The sequence below is a fragment of the Lindgomyces ingoldianus genome (genome assembly GCF_010093535.1).
Source record: "Lindgomyces ingoldianus strain ATCC 200398 unplaced genomic scaffold BDR25scaffold_6, whole genome shotgun sequence".
In the NCBI taxonomy this organism is placed as follows: domain Eukaryota; kingdom Fungi; phylum Ascomycota; class Dothideomycetes; order Pleosporales; family Lindgomycetaceae; genus Lindgomyces; species Lindgomyces ingoldianus.
In genome coordinates this window covers 1,605,514-1,623,803 of record NW_022985167.1, presented here as the reverse complement: position 1 = coordinate 1,623,803, position 18,290 = coordinate 1,605,514, and the positions used below count along the sequence as shown (strand labels likewise).

The following is an 18,290-nucleotide window of genomic DNA, read 5'->3' as shown; positions in this document are numbered from 1 at the left end:
TCGCGATGCCCCTTGAGCGTCTGGAGGCAGTCGCCGCTGCTCGCATCCCAGATCTTGACCGTCTTGTCGCCCGACGCCGATGCCAGCCGGGCCGAGTCGGGCGAGAAGGCTACCGAGGTGACGACGTCGCGATGTCCCTCGAGCGTCTGAAGGCAGGGGCTCCATTTATCTTGCATAGGCTGCTTTATTGCAATCCATCCCGGCTCTTCTCTCTTAAATAGTCCTCTTATTAGGCTGCGGGTTGGGCTGAATAGGAGTGCGGAAGTATAAGCCTGAAGGGGGCTGTTCTCTATTGCCCACTTGTGAGACATGATAAATCGACGCGCATCCCGCACCAGCTCGAGCAGTGCGTGTGTATCTATTCTTCCCTAGCTTGTATTAGCATGTAACATACATAGCTATAATCGCTAACCCCAGTTTACCTCTACTACAGTCTCAAGTCTAGTTATTGCAACTACCCCATGTGGTATACTCTTGCAGAGGCTAAGCGCTTCCAGCCAGTAGAGGAATTTCTTTGTTATGAAGCTGTTGATAGCGCCTTCATCTTTTAGGTCGCTTGTACGATTTGCGGAGCGGCTGAGATGATAGTTACAGAGGTGGTCGACCCAGTAGACACAGGAGTAGCGTGATGCTGCTAGTGGGTCTGGGTCTGGTTGCTTAACATACTCGGCAGGATACCCTAACTGACGCAAGCTGTACATGTCTCGTCGGAGCGTCTTAGACATGGCTTGGAGAGATTTCGAGAAGATGGAATGGTGAACATCCCCAATCCCGCACGGGAAGATGTTATGGCGTGCTTCATCAGATAGAAAGTCTCGAGCTGACTGGTGGATGATGTAGACACTGCCTTCTTGTATTGTGAGGAATGAGCCACACATCTTTACAATTGCCGTAGTGGCTTGATTTACGTCCTGGACCTGGGTGGGCAAACCGGATAAAAGATGCAACTCTTGCAGGCGTAGCGGACGGTAAGCAGCGATAACGGTGGAAAGAACCTGTCGGCAAAGTTCTGGATATTGACGCCGCAACCGTTCGATTTGTTTCATCATCCGACGATATACGTCTTTCAACTCCGTAGGCACTTCTTCGAGGACCTGGAGCACCTCCCAGGTCATCACCTCCTTCAGCTCTTTAACAACAAGAGATACCCAGAGAAAAGTGCCATTAGCCTTTTGTTGCATTTTTTCCAGGACTGACTCTCGGAGGGGGTTGTTGTGTTGAATTTCTGGTAATTCCGAAAGGCAATGGTTGATGTACACATCGACGGCCCAGGACACTTGCGCGGCGTTTTCTTTGAGCTCAAGACTCAGCCTAGTTCCAGAATCGTCAAGCTGCAGCCTCTGCTCAATAAAGGCCTCGTTGCGGCTAGTAACCATCCACTTGATACGAGAAGATACAGACAAGTTTTGCGCGATGAAGTCCAACAGTTTTGGCAAGTCCGTTACGCATTCGTCAAGCGCATCAACGATCAAGTACGTGCTGTTTAAGCTCGGGTCCTGCAGGATGTTTGTAAAGATCTCAGATAACGCAACCCAGGCATTCGCGTCCTTGAAGAGTGCTTTGCCTGCATGGTCGTGCTTCTTCCGTATATGCGAAACGAGCGATGGCTGCTGATCGACAAGCAAGTACAGTAGACCTCGCAGCACAGCCGTGGCATTGTTAATTCGCGAGTCCGTGGCCTGGCAGAAGAAGTAGGACAGAAGAGCCGTCTTGGCCATCGACTTCTTTAGATAGTTGACAACACCGCAGAGGAGCATCGTCTTACCCTTTCCAGGGTCACCTTTAATCCATAGCAGTCGGCTCTGCGGGTCGTCACGCCATCGTTGGAAGTCGGAGTTTTCAAGGATCCAGCGGTAAGAACCCTCCAGAAGACCACCCTTGGTTTCCTCAATGCGCTTCTTGTCATCACGGGGATCGGTGAGGCGTAAGTCTTGCATACATTTCTCCAGCTTGTCAATCTCGTCCATGAGCCGCGTAAACGCCCTTGCCATCCCTTCGCCGTAGATAGGCGGTATGGAGACGCCGAAAATGCCTAGTAATGAGTACGCCCTGTCTTCTTCGAGCTTAGTGTGCCGACTTTCTTTCCACGACAATCGCTCGTTAACGCTGAACTGAGATAGAGGGGCTCCTTGAAGCGCTGACTCAGGAATTCCTGTTATTTTGTGGATTTCTTGCCTCAGTGATTGTTTGTCACCAAGTCTTTTCCATTTTTGGGAGAAGAATTCGACTGAATTTGGGGCAAGAAGCTCTTGGAGTGTCCACCCCCGAGTGAACCATTTGCTGACTCGAAAAGCGGGCTCCCAAGGAAATTCGGAGAGTTCATTGCTTGCTTTTCGCTTAACTGTCGAAACATCTGATAGATAGACATAGCATTTTACAGCATTCTGGTACCAACGAAACATAGATTTGATAGCCTGGTAAAGTTCGGCCTTGTTTGTCTTGTCGATGCAAACTCATACAACACTTGCGATAACATGGACTTTGTGCAAGACTTCAAGAAGTCTGTAACTTACAATGTTAATTTAAATTTCATTTTTGTATGATCCAGCCTCCAGTAATTTCAAACCACTTATTTCTGCAACCGCTGTCAGATTCACTTGATCACTGTGAAGCGTCTGCTCACGCTAAAGGGCCTGAAAATGGACCCCCCTTAGCCCTCTCTGCCAGAGGACCCCGGCCGGCGGCCACTGCTCACGCTGTGCTCAGTCCAGGTCAACTTCTGATCCGACTTGCCCCATGCTGCTTGTGATTTTCTCAGTCATACTCGCGATCCCATTTCTAGAAACCTTAAAGCGGGTGATCAAACTAATGGATTAGACAACTTAATAGGCCATTCAAATAATCTGGCTGTCTGATAACAAGCATTATCTAATTCAACACGATGTCCAACTCAACAGGCTATCCGATCCAACAGGTTACCCGGTCTGCTTTACAGCCATCTGGGGTCTAACTGTATACTTTTATCACTTCATATTGACTTTAATGCTCAATGAAGTCGGAATTCGTTCCCAAGAGTCTCTAGTTCGGACAATACTTCGCCATTCATGATACCATGGATATAACATTGTCCAACTAGGCGATAAGCTTGGGGTCGTTCCATGCTCTTTCGCACTAGGAAAGGGACCCGACCTCCCTTGAAAATTAAAACAGTGTCGCCAACTTCAGTAAGTCCCGGTACGATGCCAACGTAGCCCCGTTGGGTAATCACATACCTCCACCCCACAATGGCACCCTGAAGTGCGTTCATGTAATTCATGCTTTCCGTTCGTAGTGGATCTAAACCGTTGTGGTAGTTGTCCTCCACGGCCCATGACTGTCTGCTAAAATACTGTCTGAAAGCTTTGTATGACGAGCGCAGATCGAGACCTCCAGATACGACTACTTTGGCATGTAATACTCCAGCAATTGGTACCTTCCACTTCAGGTTGTCTTGCAAATCTCCGGTTGGGCTCAATGCCAAAGAGTCTACCATTGTGTCAACCTCATTGAAATAAGTCTTCCATTCTTGTTCTAGGTTCGACGATTTGCTTATTGATTGGATGGAATCCACAGCAAATCCTTCTAACGTCAGCTCATCGGTATGAGGATACCATTTGACTTTGACGTCATACGATCCGCCAGCTGAAAATGACCTGCCACCGTCACTTAGTTCATGAAGACCAGTTGGTATGTTGACAGTCCAGTCGGGAATCCAGCTTGGAAAACGCGAGCACTGCCCGTTGAGGCCAGCACTGTAGAGTAGTTGCATGGCTCTGCCCTGAAGAATGAAGCCGTGAGCATAGCTCAAAACGATAGTCTCTAATGGACAATCATAGTTTGGCTTAAATGAATCCTCGTTGCCATCAGATGCTAATCCTATTAATGCGAATAGACGATCCCGTTTGTAAGTTGACTCTGCATTTCGAAACTTCTCGAGAAGCATAAGAAGTGTCCAGCGATACCGTCTTGTTTCCCACTCCCTCAGTGCCGCTATGGACTGGAAGGGTTCCCAGCTCTTCCGTAGCAGATTCAAGCAGGGGCTGTGGGAAGTTTGCAGTTTGCGATCAATGATATCCGTAGCATGATATAAATCTTCCCAGTCAATCGTCCACTTACCACATACGATCTTCACAGCGCGCGACACGGCAATCTCTTGAATAACCCAAACCCTGCGAAACCACGGAAGCTCAAAGAAGCCCTGAATGGAGGTCCAAATGGGATATTCCAGAAGAGATGCGGATCTTTTGTCCCAAGTCGCTACAACAGAAGGCAAATTCTCAGGCGATTGATGTGAGGGAGTCGTGCTTGTCGTACCATCGCTATCTTTCTCTTCAGCGTCCCACATCTCAACTGAGGTCCCGTCAGATCCGCTTTCACGGTCTGGCTCTCTCGATTCCGGTTCATGTGTTGCCTGCAAACATCTAGTACCATAGTTGTCTTCGTTCAGAATCTGCATCAACATGTCTATGGCAGCATTGGCGTCTCTGCTATCTTCCAGAAATACATACGTACATAATGCCATCTGGAAGATCTTTGGCAATAACCGGATTTGTTGTGCTTTTTCGGTGTTGTCGTCTTGGTTGATGCATATTGCATCCACCCAGAGAATGACAGCGTCAGTCTGGTGCCTCAAACGTTGTAAAGCTGTGTGCAAGGATTTTGTAATAGGAAGAACTCCCTCCGGCGTGGTCAGCAACTCAGTACGCTCTGTCGATCCCCATGCATATGACAGCGCTTGGTAAGCCTGATCATATTGACAGGGGTTGTGAAATATCGCGCCTCGTAGGTCATCATGATCACAACCTGGGACAAGATACAGTAGACGAATTTGTCCGGGGTATAAGGATCGGTAAATGAAAGCCTCTTTGTGCCGAGTCTCTGAAGGTGTAGAAATTATAGATGAATTTTGCAGGGAAGGGATTGATTCGGCCCAAGTAATAGGTGTAGAGACCTTACGTCTCTTTCCGGTTCTGTTTTCTTGTATTGAAGCCTTTAAGAGCCAACCTCCTTGTAGCACGATTCTCCCGGACTCAAGGAACCGCCATGGATCGACGATAAAGCGGATCGAAGACAGGTCATCAGAGTGAACGTCACTTATCCTGACTAGAACGGCGACGTGCTTGTTGTTTTGACCACCGACAGTCTGCATCTTGAACTGGCGTATCTAAACGCCAATATTAGTAGATAGTTAGAGGATCAGGAAGGTCTATTTACTCTTTCGACTTGCGACGCATCGGCGATATACAATGCCGCTTGACCCCCCGTACTTACCGCCACTTCAAAATGATATACCGGCGAGTTCACTTGAAGCAAGTTTGCCCAGTTTGATGTCTCAGATTGCCCGTGCTTCATGAGGAATGCTGTCATCAGATCTCGGGCCTTTGACTCTTCTATTTTAAATGGGGCACATGTTCCCACTCCTTCGAATGGCTTGTGACCAGAGTTATGCCGAAAACAGCTTGTCCAATCTCTTTCAGGCCAATAGCTGGACCCGAGAAGTTTCTGAAGTAGTTTTGACACCTAGTCATCATTAGCTCAACACATATCACAGCAAAGATTTCTACTTACTAGAAGTTCTCCAAGATACTGAACGAGGTCCCATCCCGCGAGTGTATCAAAATGGCCTGCAACTGCGTTCTCCGCATAGCCTTGGCCTTTGTCTTCTGCAAAATTTCTCAACGGAGCACGTCTATCATTATCTTTATGCTCAACGCCAACTCTGTGGCCAAAACCATCATACTTCGTCGCTTCGACTATCCCTTGACCTTCTCCAGGGTCACGTGCCACCTCCTTGGAAAATGGGGATGGCATGGCGAATAAATCTTTCCGTTGTTTACGAGATTTCTTTGGGTTAGCTGCGATCAAATAAGTAATTGAGGAGTCTCGAGCGTTTCATATCATACCAACGATGATTCCCTCAACCTGCAACCCCTGTTGGGCAAAAGCTTCCGCTATGCCCTCCATACTATAATTGCTTAGAACGGCAAACAGTAGTGAATAATGACTTAGATCTTTGAAAGCACAGATATCAGCAATGGCTCGTACCAAGTCAAAGGGCGGATATTCCGCATTTATAGATTCCTCTGTTAGAAAGAAATCAATATGATTGTCGTTGCGCAACATGGCTACTTGACCCCGAACAGGGTTGCCATAAATTTCAGTGTCTTCCTGTTCCAACACAAAGACTTGTGATACTTGTGTGGCAACATGGACTCGCAGATCATTGAGCTGGCGGTTTATGGCAGCTCTGTCAGAGTGTAGCTGCGGAACCAAACTGATACATTGAGCGTTAGTCAATACGTGAACAAACGGAATGATAATTCTCCACTTGTTGCAACGAGCACCACCGAAGATAGTGACGAACTCCTGTGGATAACAGAGACAATTGATGGAAAGTGACACTCACGCTTTGAGAAAACGAGTTTTTGCCTGAAGAGAAGCTGTATACACCAGGTGCATTTCGATTCGTCCTGATGGGTTGGTTTCACTTGTAGCACATTTCGACAATATACGGCCATCCAGCCGTAATACGTGGAAGAAGTCCTCTAGTGCAACAAGTTCTTCGACGGGCACAGCTAGTAGAGGCAACTTCCCTATAAAGCTTTCTCTAATTAAATGCTGATCAGCGATGTACCAAGATACATCTTGCACACCGAGGAGGTTGCCGTAGCCCTGCATTTGGCCACTCGTCGTAATTGGAAAGATGGAATGATCTCGGAGAGAGCGAAGTAATTGTGCAGACTTGGTGGTACTGATGTCTTTCAGTGCAATACTGATGTCGCGGAAGAGACGGGTAATGTCTTCCAATCTAGTTGCAGTTGTAATGGATGTTGCTGCTGCAAGCAATGGTGCGATGGGATCCCCCCAAGGGCACATGAGGCACCGAAAAAGGTATGAACTGCTCTGATAACAATTCTCAACAGGAATTCCACGCAAGACACAGTCTCTCATAGACATCCACTGAGAACGCTTATTAGCACTCCGTGCTGTGGGAATTGCGTAGACAATCGCTTTCTCGCTAAATGCTGCACTAGAAATTCAATCAGTTTCTAAACCATGAAACACGAGTAGGCATAATTACTTAATGATGTCTTCATTCCCTTTGTAGTTGGCTTGAATCTGCTCATAGATATAGGCTACTTTGTCAACTTCCGGTGTGTGACCCTCTGATAAGGCAATTAGACATCGCAAATAGTAATGGATGTCAGCTTTGACTAGAACACCGAAATAGCTCAAGAATACCCATTCGGCATCCTGAGGTTTTTCGATAGCCAGAGCTGGAATGTTGCATTCTTCATCAAGTTCGGGGTCGATCATAGGAAGGACAGTATCTTTTAGCGGCAAGAGACCTTTAGCAGTGTGCACCCGACGTACACTCAGTGTGTACTTCAGTTCAGCGCTTAATGCACGGAAATCGTTATTTTGCCAGTCTTTGTGCAAACCAACGATCCACTTGGAATAGTGCTGCCAGTTGTCTTTCAGAAGTTGAAGGACATCAGAGCTATGGCATTCCCGAAACATGAAGGCGAATTCGTCCGATAGCACAGATGCCTCGTGCTTCTGTTTTGATGATTTATTGTGTGCTTCCTCCCAATTTACATCCCTCGAATGGATTAGCGAGATAGTGGATTCGCTCCATTCAATATCCGGGGCACGCAGTAATGGATTTACACCACTTCCTGTACACTCGCTGGTTCCCTGTTCGGCGAACAGACTCTCAATACGGGGGTCGATCAAGCGGGGAACCGTAGACAACCCAAAGTTACGAACCAACCAAGGCTCCCAGTCTGAATCAGAGGGAGATGAAATTTCGAGATAAGCAGCGTGTATGACAGCAAATTTCCTCTGAAGTTGGTCAAATAATCTCCCCGCGGCTGAGTTGGCTGCATGAGCAGCGGGTATGTACAGTTTTCTTCCAAGAGAGCGATCGTCGTGCTTGGTGGCAAACCAGAGATCTGCCTTTTTCGGTGGCTGCCACGACGCTTTATAGAGGAACATGGTATGGGAGATAAGCTGACTTGGCGTGAAGGCCTTAGGGTCGAAGTCCAATGCCGCGTGTGTTCTCAGAATGAAGCGGCAGATTTCCGGTGTCTCCCAGGCTCGGACGCCGAGACTCATGAAGAGTTTTCGTCGATTTGGATCAGATTCGACGCTCGAGTCCACAGTTGACACTTTAATGCCGCTGGGTATCTCCAAAAGTGTTTCATTTTTTGAAAAGAAAATATCACGTCCCTGATTGGAAGTCCAGGAACCATCATGTAATGGAATAAGATATAAATCCTGTATTTTGTGCAGCAGTTCTGCATTTGTTCCAAGTTCGAGAAGAGTTTTTGCAAGTTGTGAGTGCCACCTCGCCGGTCTCTTGTGAAAGTTTTCCGGACTATCATCGATTATCAATTTGAGATCTTGCAAGAACTCCTGGAAATTTAGCTGAGAGACGCCAATATCGGCCATGGCTTCGAAGGCCCATTTCGGGTATTTTGACGACAAGTACCTTGGTGCGGTTCGTGGGCTTAGGGTGAATGGTATACCTTCATCATCAGTGAATGCATCCGACGATACGTACTTCACTGATGAAGGCTCAACTAAAATTCCTGCACATGACTCTACGACACAGCTCTCTTGAAGCTTTGTCAAGATGGATGCGACTGCTGGCGTAAAGAAATTGGAAGCAGCTTTTGAAAGTGATGGGAGATAACCAGGCCAGACGTACTTCAACTCCCCTTGGTTGAAGTGGTTAATGGAACACAGAAACGCCTCGGCCACAGCATCACGAAGTGTATGATTCCATGGAGTATTCTCAATATCCTCGCGGCTGGCCGTGAGAATAAAATCGCCTTGTAAGAGAAACTATTTGATCGTTAGTAGAGCGAGCAATATTCTAACAAGCGATGAGATTACCTTTAGACCGTAATTCCTGATTGGTAAGAAAGCATACACACTCTGATAAAGAATATTGGGTTGCTGTAAGAAGTTTACGATTGGAAAAGCAAGCGAAATTTTGGATTGTGGCCGATTTGGACGCCTGTGCTCTCTAGGAAGGTCTTTGACGATATAAGTTTGTATCTGGTATTTGAAGTTACAATTATCCACAGCCAAACTAATTACCCGGTCGCCGTATTGCCAGCGTTCGGTCTTTTGAACCGATTTCTTCCATATCTGCCCATCTCGGCAGGTAATCTGGATATTGATGATCTCAATTCGTCTGAGGAATATGATAGATTTGTTGTCGAATGTTAGTAATTCATTGATGAGATCCTTCTCCTCGTAGTCTTTGGAGAACTGGAGATAGAAAGACGTCTGCCCTGTTTGAGCCGGCTCCGGAAATTCCGCCCACACTGGCGTAATCATGCCTAGTGGTTGGTTCTTGTCGAACTTAAACGTATAGGGGCCCGATGCAATCCATACGATGTCCGCAGCCTTAAAGACAGATTTAAAGCCAATGCCTTTCTCACCAATGTATTCGTCATAGCTCGTCTGCTCAATTTTGGTGCTTTGGCTGATCGCACAGATAGCTTTAACATTGTCTGAAGTAAATCCTACTTCGTTACAGTCGATGCGGAGAATCCCTGGACGGTATGTAAAGCTCAAGGTGGGATGTTCACAGGTGTAGGTGTTGTCATCGGCATTTTGAATAAGCTCTAGGAGAAAGTGGGTCGATCTTTCGTAAAGCTGGTCCGAGAGGCTGCGGTTTCCCCTAGATTAGCCCGAATTCATGATATGATAATTAACGGATTGACTGGAGCAAAAAACTGAGAACCTGCTCTCACATTTTCAAGTTGTTGCTGAAGAGCAACTCGAGTCTTGTTCCGAATAGGCTCCCGCCTAATGTATGCTCTCTACTTATCGTGTCTATGAGGTTCTTTGCAGCACTCTGCCGGGAGGCATCCATTTCTGATGGTCAACGAAACTATGGCCGACGTGACGCCGATGCACAAAGCTGAATATTCAGAAGAAATTAGGAAATTATGAGACAACTTTCATGATACTGCTCATTATTTTGCTCGTCATAACAAATACTATCGTCGCATTGCTGGGAGTTGGAAGTTGTCCAGTTGAAAAGTCTGAGAAATAAATGGAAAGAGTGCCCACCCGAGGCTTCCAAAGCTGCGCCCCCAAAGCTGCGCCCCCAAAGCTGCGCCCACAAAGCTGCGCCTTGTTGCATGATCGGGTTCTGGGATTAGAGCTGAACAAGGATTGTCAGATGAAAAAGGTGACTGAGTAAGGTTTGTATTTAAAAGCTACATACATTCTGCCGCTGTTTTCGGCGGCATATGCCACCCGTTTCGTAGGGCGTTGTCGTCGGTGGTAAGTCTGTATAGTGCAACAGGTGTCAATCCAAAAGTATTGCAAGTCGTCTTGTGCAGCCTGTTCTCCACAGAACCAGATCTTCTCGTAGCCAGGCTTATCTCTGCCAGTGCCATTTGTCAGGTCTTCAAAAGTGACCTCCTCAGCATCGGCTCCCCATGTGTGCGAAAGTATCGCGTAGCGAGGAATCGCCTCGTCGCCAACAAAATCTTCGGTAAGAGTGAATTCGCCGGTATCGCTGCGTCGCAATAGACGCATTGTTTCGCATGTGGCTGGACGGAGGCAAGCGGCAGGTAGGAATGGGTTTTGGCTGGGTTCGAATGCGGCAGCCTAGCTGAAAGACGGGCACGACGACTCGCTCGTCCGTCGAGAATATCTGTCCTAGCTATCAAGATTAGTGCGCATACAGGAAAATAGGGACACTGAAATTTACCGAAGAACTGCATCTGAAGGCGAGACACTGCAAGAGTGTTGTGCGCTGATTCTGCTCTGCCTTATGAATAGGTTAGCTTGGGGAGGGGGGGCGCGGCTGACTGTCCAGCCTACAGTGGTGTGGCGCGGGAAGGCTGACGTGCCGCGGTCATGCTGCGGCAGGAGGCGAATTCGCAGGCGACTAGACTAAATATTCTTATATCTTGAGAAGTGGATGAACACCTTGGTGACGCTAGCAGGGAGGACGGCCGACCCGCTCCTGCCATGACCTTGTGAAGTGGCGATTTCTGTAGGCAGTTCTAGAGAGTTGAGTTGGTGACTGGAAGCACGGCCAAAGTTGGGGGCCCGTGTGCATGGCTCCGCACAGCCACAGGCTGAGCTCTTGACCGAGTAAATTACACAGTGCTAGTTACGGAGGATTAGATGTGCGAGATCGTATCGCACTAGCCTATATTGATGATTACTTTCATTGAAGGTACCGACACACGTAGCGACCTTGCGTGAATCTCCATGCGATAGCAGCCACAATACAGATAGTGGCTTTTAAACACTGTAGTGATGTTCGCAGGCTTAGATAGAGCTATTCTATCAGTTTTAGTAGCGACAAGAGTATGATGATAGTGCTGTAGCGGGAGAAGCCTGTTTCGCGACAAAAGGAGAACTCTTACAAATCAGGCGCGACGACGACGACGCGATGGTAATTTTTGAGTGTGAAGGTGCCTGCATGTGTAGGATCACCTATAGTACATGCGTAATGCGAAAATATAATAGGCATTCAAGTGTGTGCAGAGTTTAAGTAGTGTGAAGTCAAAGTACTCCTTACATTTTGCAGCACGGTGGGTTTTGCGCGACCCATGGATGGATGTTACTCAACTAAGTGAATCTAGACGATGAGGACTAGGGCCCATAATCCTACTCAGGAGAGGCGAAATATTTAAGTCGAATTTCAATGGCTCATAATTAAGCAAGCTCGTAAAATCCTTCACTTAAATTAAGCCAGCTGAACGCATCATTAACACTTGTGATCAGTCACGCCTCTTTCAGACCTAATGCATCACGCCGAGAGGTGCTACTTGGATCCAAATATGGCCTCTCTCCAAGACTCACTGCCCTCTGTCCTGTCCTCTCTCCTAGCCCAAAGTAGTCGAAGGTTGCGGTGTGATAGACACTGCGGTTATCCCAGATCGCTAGGCTGCTATCAGCACAGTGTCCACTTGCGTAATGACAATCTCGTTATATCACTCACCAAGATCATTAGGATTCTGCCATCTGTGGCGCACTTGCAGATCATGGTTCTCCACAATCAGTTGCACGAACCAGTCCAGCGCACGTCTGCTCTCCTGTTCAGTGAGCCCATTGATCTGCTGCACATGGTGTCCAACTGCGAAAATTGACTTCCAACCTGTTACAGGGTTCGTACGGATGACGGGATGGGTGGCAATCAGCTCTGAACCAACATTCTCTGGTGCACCACGTGGCTTGCTGTAGAGTTCGAAACCATTCTCCTTTGCAGCAAGTCCGAAGCCTGGTTGAGCGTATGTCGCGGTCAGGGATTCGAAAAACTTCTGGTAGGGCTTGGAAAGGCGGTCGTAGAGCTCATATCCTGATGCCCATAAAGTATCTAGGTTCACTAATGAGTGCTATTCCAGACCTCAGTCCGAATAGTGTATATTACTAACCACCTCCTGTCTTCGGTAACTGAGTCAATCTCAAAATTGCATAATCGGACGGGACTGGCTCGAAAGTAATATCGCTGTGCCAGCCTTCCTTTGCGCTCTGCTTTTTCTGGGAGAAGTTCAAGAAACGATTCTTGTAAATTTCTTTTGCTTGCTCCGAGCTAATGACACTGATCTCATCGTCCTTGCCACCAAGTCGGCGACCGGAGTTACTAACGGGATGTATGTGGAGTTTCGAGGTCGCAGGCTTTCCCGAGAGTTCGCCAAGACGCTGAGCCAACTCCTTCTGCAGGTCGTTGTCAAGATCGTCCTGCTTACGGAAGAAGACCACACCACGTTGAGAGACTATCCGAGAAGTTAGTAAAGGATCAAACGAAAGGCAGCAGCATTTATATGCCTACTGGTGATGGCAAGGTCACGGATTAAATCATCCGAGTTGGGTGCTCGAAGCCAGTCCTTCAGGTTTACATCCACAAACTCGCGACCGATGATCGGCGTAACGTCAAAGGATTGATACCCATCAAGAGCGCCCCTCAGTCGAAGAGGATCTTTATGGAAAGTGTTCTGCGTTTTGGACTCCTGCCCGACGTCTGTAATAGTCTGGGTGGCCATTTGAGTGATGAATTTGGGGTTCGGCGTAAATATTCGAAGGTAACTACGAACAAAGACCCCAGGTCGTTGGTGCGGTCTCTCAACCTCTCTTACTTATATATCCTGTATATCCCAAAGCTACTGCATCATAACGGATTCTAGGGAACCGCATGATCTCGCCTAGTCCCATTGAAAGATTGCATCATTGCAAGTTATCCTTGCGAGCTCGGGATGTAAAAGAGAAGGCGAGGACAGCGATGTCCCAAACGCTCTCGTTGGTCCTATCGGCAGTGTTATCCGTGATACGCTTGAAGTTGTTCGAAGTTTTGAAGCTAGATGAAGGGTGCTGTGTTCGAAATGTGGGGGAGAGATTGCGTGCTCCTTCGGCAGCACGTTTCCCCGAAACAGTGAAGGTAGAGACATCCAAGACATCGCGCTACAGTCCCCTGCTTCAGCGACTAGTCTTTCGCTTGCACTTTAAGGCTAGCTAGGAACACATTTCATCAGCAGTGACATTTCACTTTCCGGGATTCCTTTGTCCATGCCTACGCCGACCCCTTGGTACCGGGCTCTTTTGCAAATAACAGCCCAGGTTGCATATCCCACACCAAACAGCGGAGATAGTATTCTAACCCCGCAAGCTCGGGGTATAGACGTCGAAATTATATTTGGCCTATTCGCTAGATTGGAGGTTCGCCTCCCTTATCGCAATTGTATCATTCTCGCGCAATATTGCTTCACCCTTCAACCTTCTCAACCTAACCTTACGAGGGTCATTTCTCCTGCGGAATACCAAGGGAGAACGGCACGAGGTAATCAGTTCATCTGCAGGAAATCATATCATGCTGAAGAAGCTTCGTAAACTGAGCTCGTCCCCTCTCAAAACAAGTTAATGGGTGGCACAGTACCCTATTCGGCTGGGGACATCGGGAATCTTCAGATAGGTTTGCTTTTGAGGTCTGAAGTCCCGGTGGTTAGGTTCTCAAACCGAGACGGCACGAGTAAGTGAAGAATGAGATTGCCTCCATAGCTCGAATCCGCGGGAGTGACAGAATATTCGACCCACCCCCAGTCAAGCTTTCTTTCAATTGGGTTAAACTATGCCATGATCTTGATTTTTATGGAATGCATTCGCTACACAGTCACTAGGGATAGCGACGCCCTATCCGAACGACCTCGAGCAATTCTTGCTAATATTAGTTTGGGCTTCATCGAACTATCAGCGACTTATGTCTTATCAAGCTTAACGACTTGGCGATTCGAATGGTGGAGTATTTACCATTCACTCGTAGAATTGCGTTTTCGGTCTGTCCGGTCTTGTTCCCATCGCTTGGGTCTGCGAGAACAGTGTCCCGGGAACTATAAATGTGATCTTCTTGCCTTAGGAATGCAGTACCAGGGCACTCCAACCTGCGCTTTGAGGTACTCGCGAACTGAATCTCTTTTTCCGCCATGACCACTGTTCTCTCGGGTTTCAGTCGCACCCCTGACGGGGCCTCCTCATCATCATCCGAAGACATCGCCAAGGGTTCTAGTATCGGATTCGAGAAAGACAAAGCAAATGTGGCTGTAACTGAAGCATCTGTGCCACCCCTTGGTGTCCCGCACGAAGAAAAAAGATTCTGGTTCCAAAGAGCTAGATCATATGACCCAGATGCCATCGCAACTTTAGTGAGTCCAACCAGTGTTCGTTTCAGATAATGACTGATTTCGACTAGCCCAGCGTATATGATGACACGGAAACAGCCAAACAGTATCAACCTCGTGCTGATTGGTACACCCTTGATCTCTCTTCATGTATGGACTCAGGATGAACTAACAGTTGTAGGGAAAATCTGCATCGATTCAATCCGCTGGCAAGATGGACATGGGGTGAGGAACACAGACTCATCAGGAAAATTGATTTCCGTATCATGGTCTTTGCGTGTGTTATGTTCATGGCGCTTGAGCTTGATCGCGCCAATCTCCAGCAAGCGAACACCGATAACTTTCTTAAAGATCTACATCTTACTACTAATGGTATATTCTCCACCACTTAGTATCCTAGTGGCGCTAATACCTTTTAGATTACAATCTCGGAAATACCGTTTTCAAACTGAGCTTCTTGTGTGCAGAGCTTCCCTCTCAACTTGTGAGCAAATGGATGGGTCCAGACCGATGGATCCCCATGCAACTGATACTCTGGTCTATCGTCGCGTCATCTCAATTTTGGTTGTCTAGCCGTGCAAGTTTCCTAGCGTTTAGATCATTGCTCGGTATCCTGCAGGGAGGGTTTATTCCGGATGTATGTGAAGCGTCATCGCAACCATGATTTCCAAGCTCACATTCTTAGATTATCCTTTATCTATCATATTTCTACAAGCACCATGAACTATCTCTCCGGCTGGGATTCTTCTGGACCGCTATGAGTATCGCGGATATCCTTGCCGGTTTCCTTGCCTATGGATTGCTTCACATGCGAGGCTTGCACGGGTATGCTGGATGGAGATGGCTGTTTCTCATCGAGGTATCTTACAACATTCCCCAAGGTTCTAGAAATTCATGTTAACCAACGGCAGGGTCTTCTCACACTCGTAGTTGGCGTGGCTGCAATCTTCCTTATGCCTCCAGGGCCTTGCCAAACAGCTAGCTGGGCACGTGGAAAGAAGGGGTGGTTCACCCCACGAGAGGAGGAGATCATTGTGAACCGAGTGATTCGAGACGATCCTTCCAAGGGCGGTATGCATAACCGACAACCCGTTACACCGAAATTGTTGTGGAAGAGCTTGAGGGATTATGATCTCTGGTAAGAGTTTCTACTAAGTAGTCCTGGCCACCATTTGCTGACGAGTCAGGCCACTCTACATCATTGGACTTCTTTTCCAGATCCCTATGACCCCACCGCAGCAGTACCTCACTCTGTCTTTGCGCAGTCTTGGTTTTGATATATTCCAGTCAAACTTATTAGCTATCCCTTGGACCGCCATTCACAGTACGTATATATCTTCACCCCTTAAGGCTTTTAGATTGACATTAGCAGTCTTTCTGATGTTAGGAGTCACGTACTCTGCTGAGATTCATAAGGAACTTACGTTCCACTCCATGCTTGGCCAAATTTGGGCTATTCCATTCCTGGTCTGGCTTGTTGTAGCCGATGTTGCCAAGGCCAATAAGTGGATAGTATGGGCTGTCATAACTCTGTTGCTAGGCTACCCCAGTGGTAAGGACTTTTCAGTCTTCTTCGATGCCGTTTCGTAACTGATATCTGAATGCAGCGCATCCAATACAAGTAGGGTGGAACTCCAGGAACTCGAATACCGTTCGATCCAGAACAGTTTCTGCGGCTTCCTATAACATGTTCGTCCAAGCGAGCGGGATCATTTCTTCGAACATCTACCGCAAGGGTAAGTTGGCTGCGTCTATATCCTCACCGTTTCATGAATATTGTGTGTTCTAACCTAGAATATAGATGACGCTCCAAACTACCCTCGTGGCAACAAACAATTACTTGCAATTGCAGTTGGAAACGTCGCTATCTATCTCCTCACTAAGGGGTTTTATGTCTGGCGTAATAAGCAACGCGAGAAGAGGTGGAACGCAAAGACCGAACTAGAACAGCTGGAGTACCTCGAGACTACAACTGACGAGGGAAATAAAAGGCTTGATTTCAGGTTCGCACATTGAACCGTAGCATAGTGGGGATGTGGGGGAATCAACAAGAAGTGGGGCGTGATAGGGGCACTGATCACTCGCACCCAGTTTGCGTCTGTCACAAGTCGTTATTTCTGGAAGCTTCCCTAGGTCTTTTTGGAAATGTCCACTACCAGTGAGACTTGAGCAGAGACACGGCTCATGGTTAGATTTATACAAGCTAAAGAACGACTGAATATCATCTCGACCAGCTCACGATCCTTGACAAAGTTCCAAGATTGTCCATGTGTTCGCTGGCACGTGGCGACCCACAAGTAACTGCCGTTTCAACCCGCTCACCTCCTCTCTCCAAACCCAAATCATTTCAAAACGCCTTCTTGGCTTGCTTTTACCCAAATGCTCGCTCACTCCAAAGCCTACGTAGTATTGGCTGACTTGCCGACGCCATCGCGGAACGTTAAGGATATTGCGGGGTCAGCCATTTATTATATGAGCGCTTGGATGTTCTACCCCTGCGGCTCATCCTTCAAAGCCGAACGATCATGTCAAATTTCTTCCAAATGCCCATTCGAACTTCACGCGAAATGAAAGCGATATACAAGAGCTTGGGGAATAGAATTGGGGTAGGTGCTCGTTGATATAATAACTTAGGGTGCGAAGCTGCCATTTCCTGGTCTAGTTCCATCACGCAACCATCTCTTCAAGTGAACCAATTCGGGTGAAAATATGAAGCTCGCTACTATCCTCGCTTCGGCTCCGTTTATCGCACACCAGGTGCTTGCGAGCTTAAACTGCACGGTCGTCGCACCAACCTTGACCCAGAAATTTTGCGAGTGGGATGGATGCCAGAGCTATGCGACTGCTACTGCTGGACAAATTGTTCACGCTGGGTGCCGTGCCGATTGCAGTACTGAACAGGAGTAAGTAGCTAGGTTGCTTTCCTGAGGGATGTGTTACTGATGGTGTGACAACAGGCCATGGCTTCAACTCTATGACGGAAGCTTCATCCGCGCGACGAACGAGACACTGAAAGGGTGTCGGTATCATTGCAAGCCTTACGCTATAACCGGTACGCTTGTTCTAGCACCTTCCGTATCTCTCTTGGGGCTCTATTCTCCTCGAAAAGTGTCTCCCAGACACCCTCGTGCTAACAAACCAAAGGCCTCCCATACTGCTTCCAAGAGCGCGCAAACTTCACCGGCATTGCTCCTGCCGCAAGCGTCTGCACAGTCTCTTCAACGTCTGGTCTTGCGAGTCAAGTCCCCGCACCAAAGACTCTGGGTATTGAGCCCCCAGCTTTCCCGAGTATATCGACCTTGTGCAGTTTAGGCATGACGGCGCCTATGCCACCTGCAACGCCAAAACCAGTGGCAAGGAAGTGGGATGCTTAGATCATTCGGGTTGGGAAGTTGGGGGGGTGAACGGACGAGTTGTGAAGGGCTTTTGCATACACCTGTACCTGCACCGAGATGTAAAACGCCTCATGGAGCATTTCATCCAACAGATCGAGCATTGCCCCCATTCCAAGAAATATTCGCTGTACACAGAACTTTCTAAAGTCTAGTTAAATATATGGAACAAACAATCTGCATCAACTTGAATCGTTTCCTATCAGCGTTCAACGTGGCTAGATCGTAGGAAGCCACCCACCTACGCTACCCATCATTCATGGAT

The 18,290-nt window shown here is 47.7% G+C and overlaps 6 protein-coding genes across 6 annotated transcripts in view; 2 read left to right on the top strand and 4 right to left on the bottom strand.

Moving 5' to 3' along the window:
• The window catches only part of BDR25DRAFT_214455 (uncharacterized protein), a gene marked incomplete at both ends in the record, with an annotated part of 3,742 nt that extends 1,775 nt beyond the window's left edge, over nt 1-1,967 (bottom strand). The window contains 3 exons of the mRNA XM_033684796.1: nt 60-368; nt 423-1,196; nt 1,260-1,967. Of these exons, the coding sequence (XP_033551764.1) occupies nt 60-368; nt 423-1,196; nt 1,260-1,967 (1,791 nt within the window). The remainder of the gene's footprint in view (nt 1-59; nt 369-422; nt 1,197-1,259) is intronic.
• Nucleotides 1,968-2,829: 862 nt separating this feature from the next.
• Nucleotides 2,830-10,014, bottom strand: BDR25DRAFT_255455 (uncharacterized protein). Its single transcript, XM_033686356.1, has 8 exons — nt 9,750-10,014; nt 8,881-9,664; nt 7,061-8,829; nt 6,386-7,009; nt 5,883-6,253; nt 5,548-5,834; nt 5,194-5,499; nt 2,830-5,143 (listed from the first exon to the last, which is right to left on the bottom strand). Exons 1-8 carry the CDS (start codon nt 9,869-9,871, stop codon nt 2,987-2,989), a joined length of 6,420 nt encoding a protein of 2,139 aa, XP_033551763.1. The 5' UTR covers nt 9,872-10,014; the 3' UTR covers nt 2,830-2,986.
• Nucleotides 9,728-10,823, bottom strand: BDR25DRAFT_113011 (uncharacterized protein). The gene is made up of 3 exons (XM_033683607.1): nt 10,721-10,823; nt 10,229-10,672; nt 9,728-10,165 (listed from the first exon to the last, which is right to left on the bottom strand). Exons 2-3 carry the CDS (start codon nt 10,543-10,545, stop codon nt 9,946-9,948), a joined length of 537 nt encoding a protein of 178 aa, XP_033551762.1. The 5' UTR covers nt 10,546-10,672; nt 10,721-10,823; the 3' UTR covers nt 9,728-9,945.
• A 925-nt stretch (nt 10,824-11,748) lies between these two features.
• Nucleotides 11,749-13,007, bottom strand: BDR25DRAFT_384345 (taurine catabolism dioxygenase; the record flags this gene model as incomplete). The annotated part of the gene is made up of 4 exons (XM_033697865.1): nt 11,749-11,906; nt 11,966-12,340; nt 12,399-12,740; nt 12,797-13,007. The coding sequence occupies 4 exons, from the start codon at nt 13,005-13,007 to the stop codon at nt 11,749-11,751; spliced, it is 1,086 nt and encodes a 361-aa protein (XP_033551761.1).
• Nucleotides 13,008-14,438: 1,431 nt separating this feature from the next.
• Nucleotides 14,439-16,649, top strand: BDR25DRAFT_214582 (MFS general substrate transporter; the record flags this gene model as incomplete). Its single annotated transcript, XM_033684801.1, has 10 exons — nt 14,439-14,657; nt 14,705-14,760; nt 14,815-15,005; nt 15,053-15,270; nt 15,319-15,492; nt 15,545-15,771; nt 15,821-15,957; nt 16,006-16,185; nt 16,241-16,369; nt 16,435-16,649. The coding sequence occupies 10 exons, from the start codon at nt 14,439-14,441 to the stop codon at nt 16,647-16,649; spliced, it is 1,746 nt and encodes a 581-aa protein (XP_033551760.1).
• A 693-nt stretch (nt 16,650-17,342) lies between these two features.
• BDR25DRAFT_311317 (uncharacterized protein) lies at nt 17,343-18,007 on the top strand (the record flags this gene model as incomplete). The annotated part of the gene is made up of 3 exons (XM_033691226.1): nt 17,343-17,536; nt 17,591-17,685; nt 17,778-18,007. The coding sequence occupies 3 exons, from the start codon at nt 17,343-17,345 to the stop codon at nt 18,005-18,007; spliced, it is 519 nt and encodes a 172-aa protein (XP_033551759.1).
• Between the last annotated feature and the right edge of the window lie 283 nt (nt 18,008-18,290).

What these genes read in the sequence shown, in the direction of transcription:
- BDR25DRAFT_255455 (XM_033686356.1), bottom strand. Translation starts at nt 9,871, where the DNA reads ATGGATGCCTCCCGGCAGAGTGCTGCAAAGAACCTCATAGACACGATA. An exon ending in TTCAGCAACAACTTGAAAAT is followed by an intron (nt 9,665 to 9,749) that starts GTGAGAGCAGGT and finishes GGGAAACCGCAG; the next exon opens with CCTCTCGGACCAGCTTTACG. An exon ending in GGTTGAGGGAATCATCGTTG is followed by an intron (nt 5,835 to 5,882) that starts GTATGATATGAA and finishes ATTTGATCGCAG; the next exon opens with CTAACCCAAAGAAATCTCGT.
- BDR25DRAFT_113011 (XM_033683607.1), bottom strand. Translation starts at nt 10,545, where the DNA reads ATGCGTCTATTGCGACGCAGCGATACCGGCGAATTCACTCTTACCGAA. An exon ending in GCCGAAAACAGCGGCAGAAT is followed by an intron (nt 10,166 to 10,228) that starts GTATGTAGCTTT and finishes ATCCTTGTTCAG; the next exon opens with CTCTAATCCCAGAACCCGAT.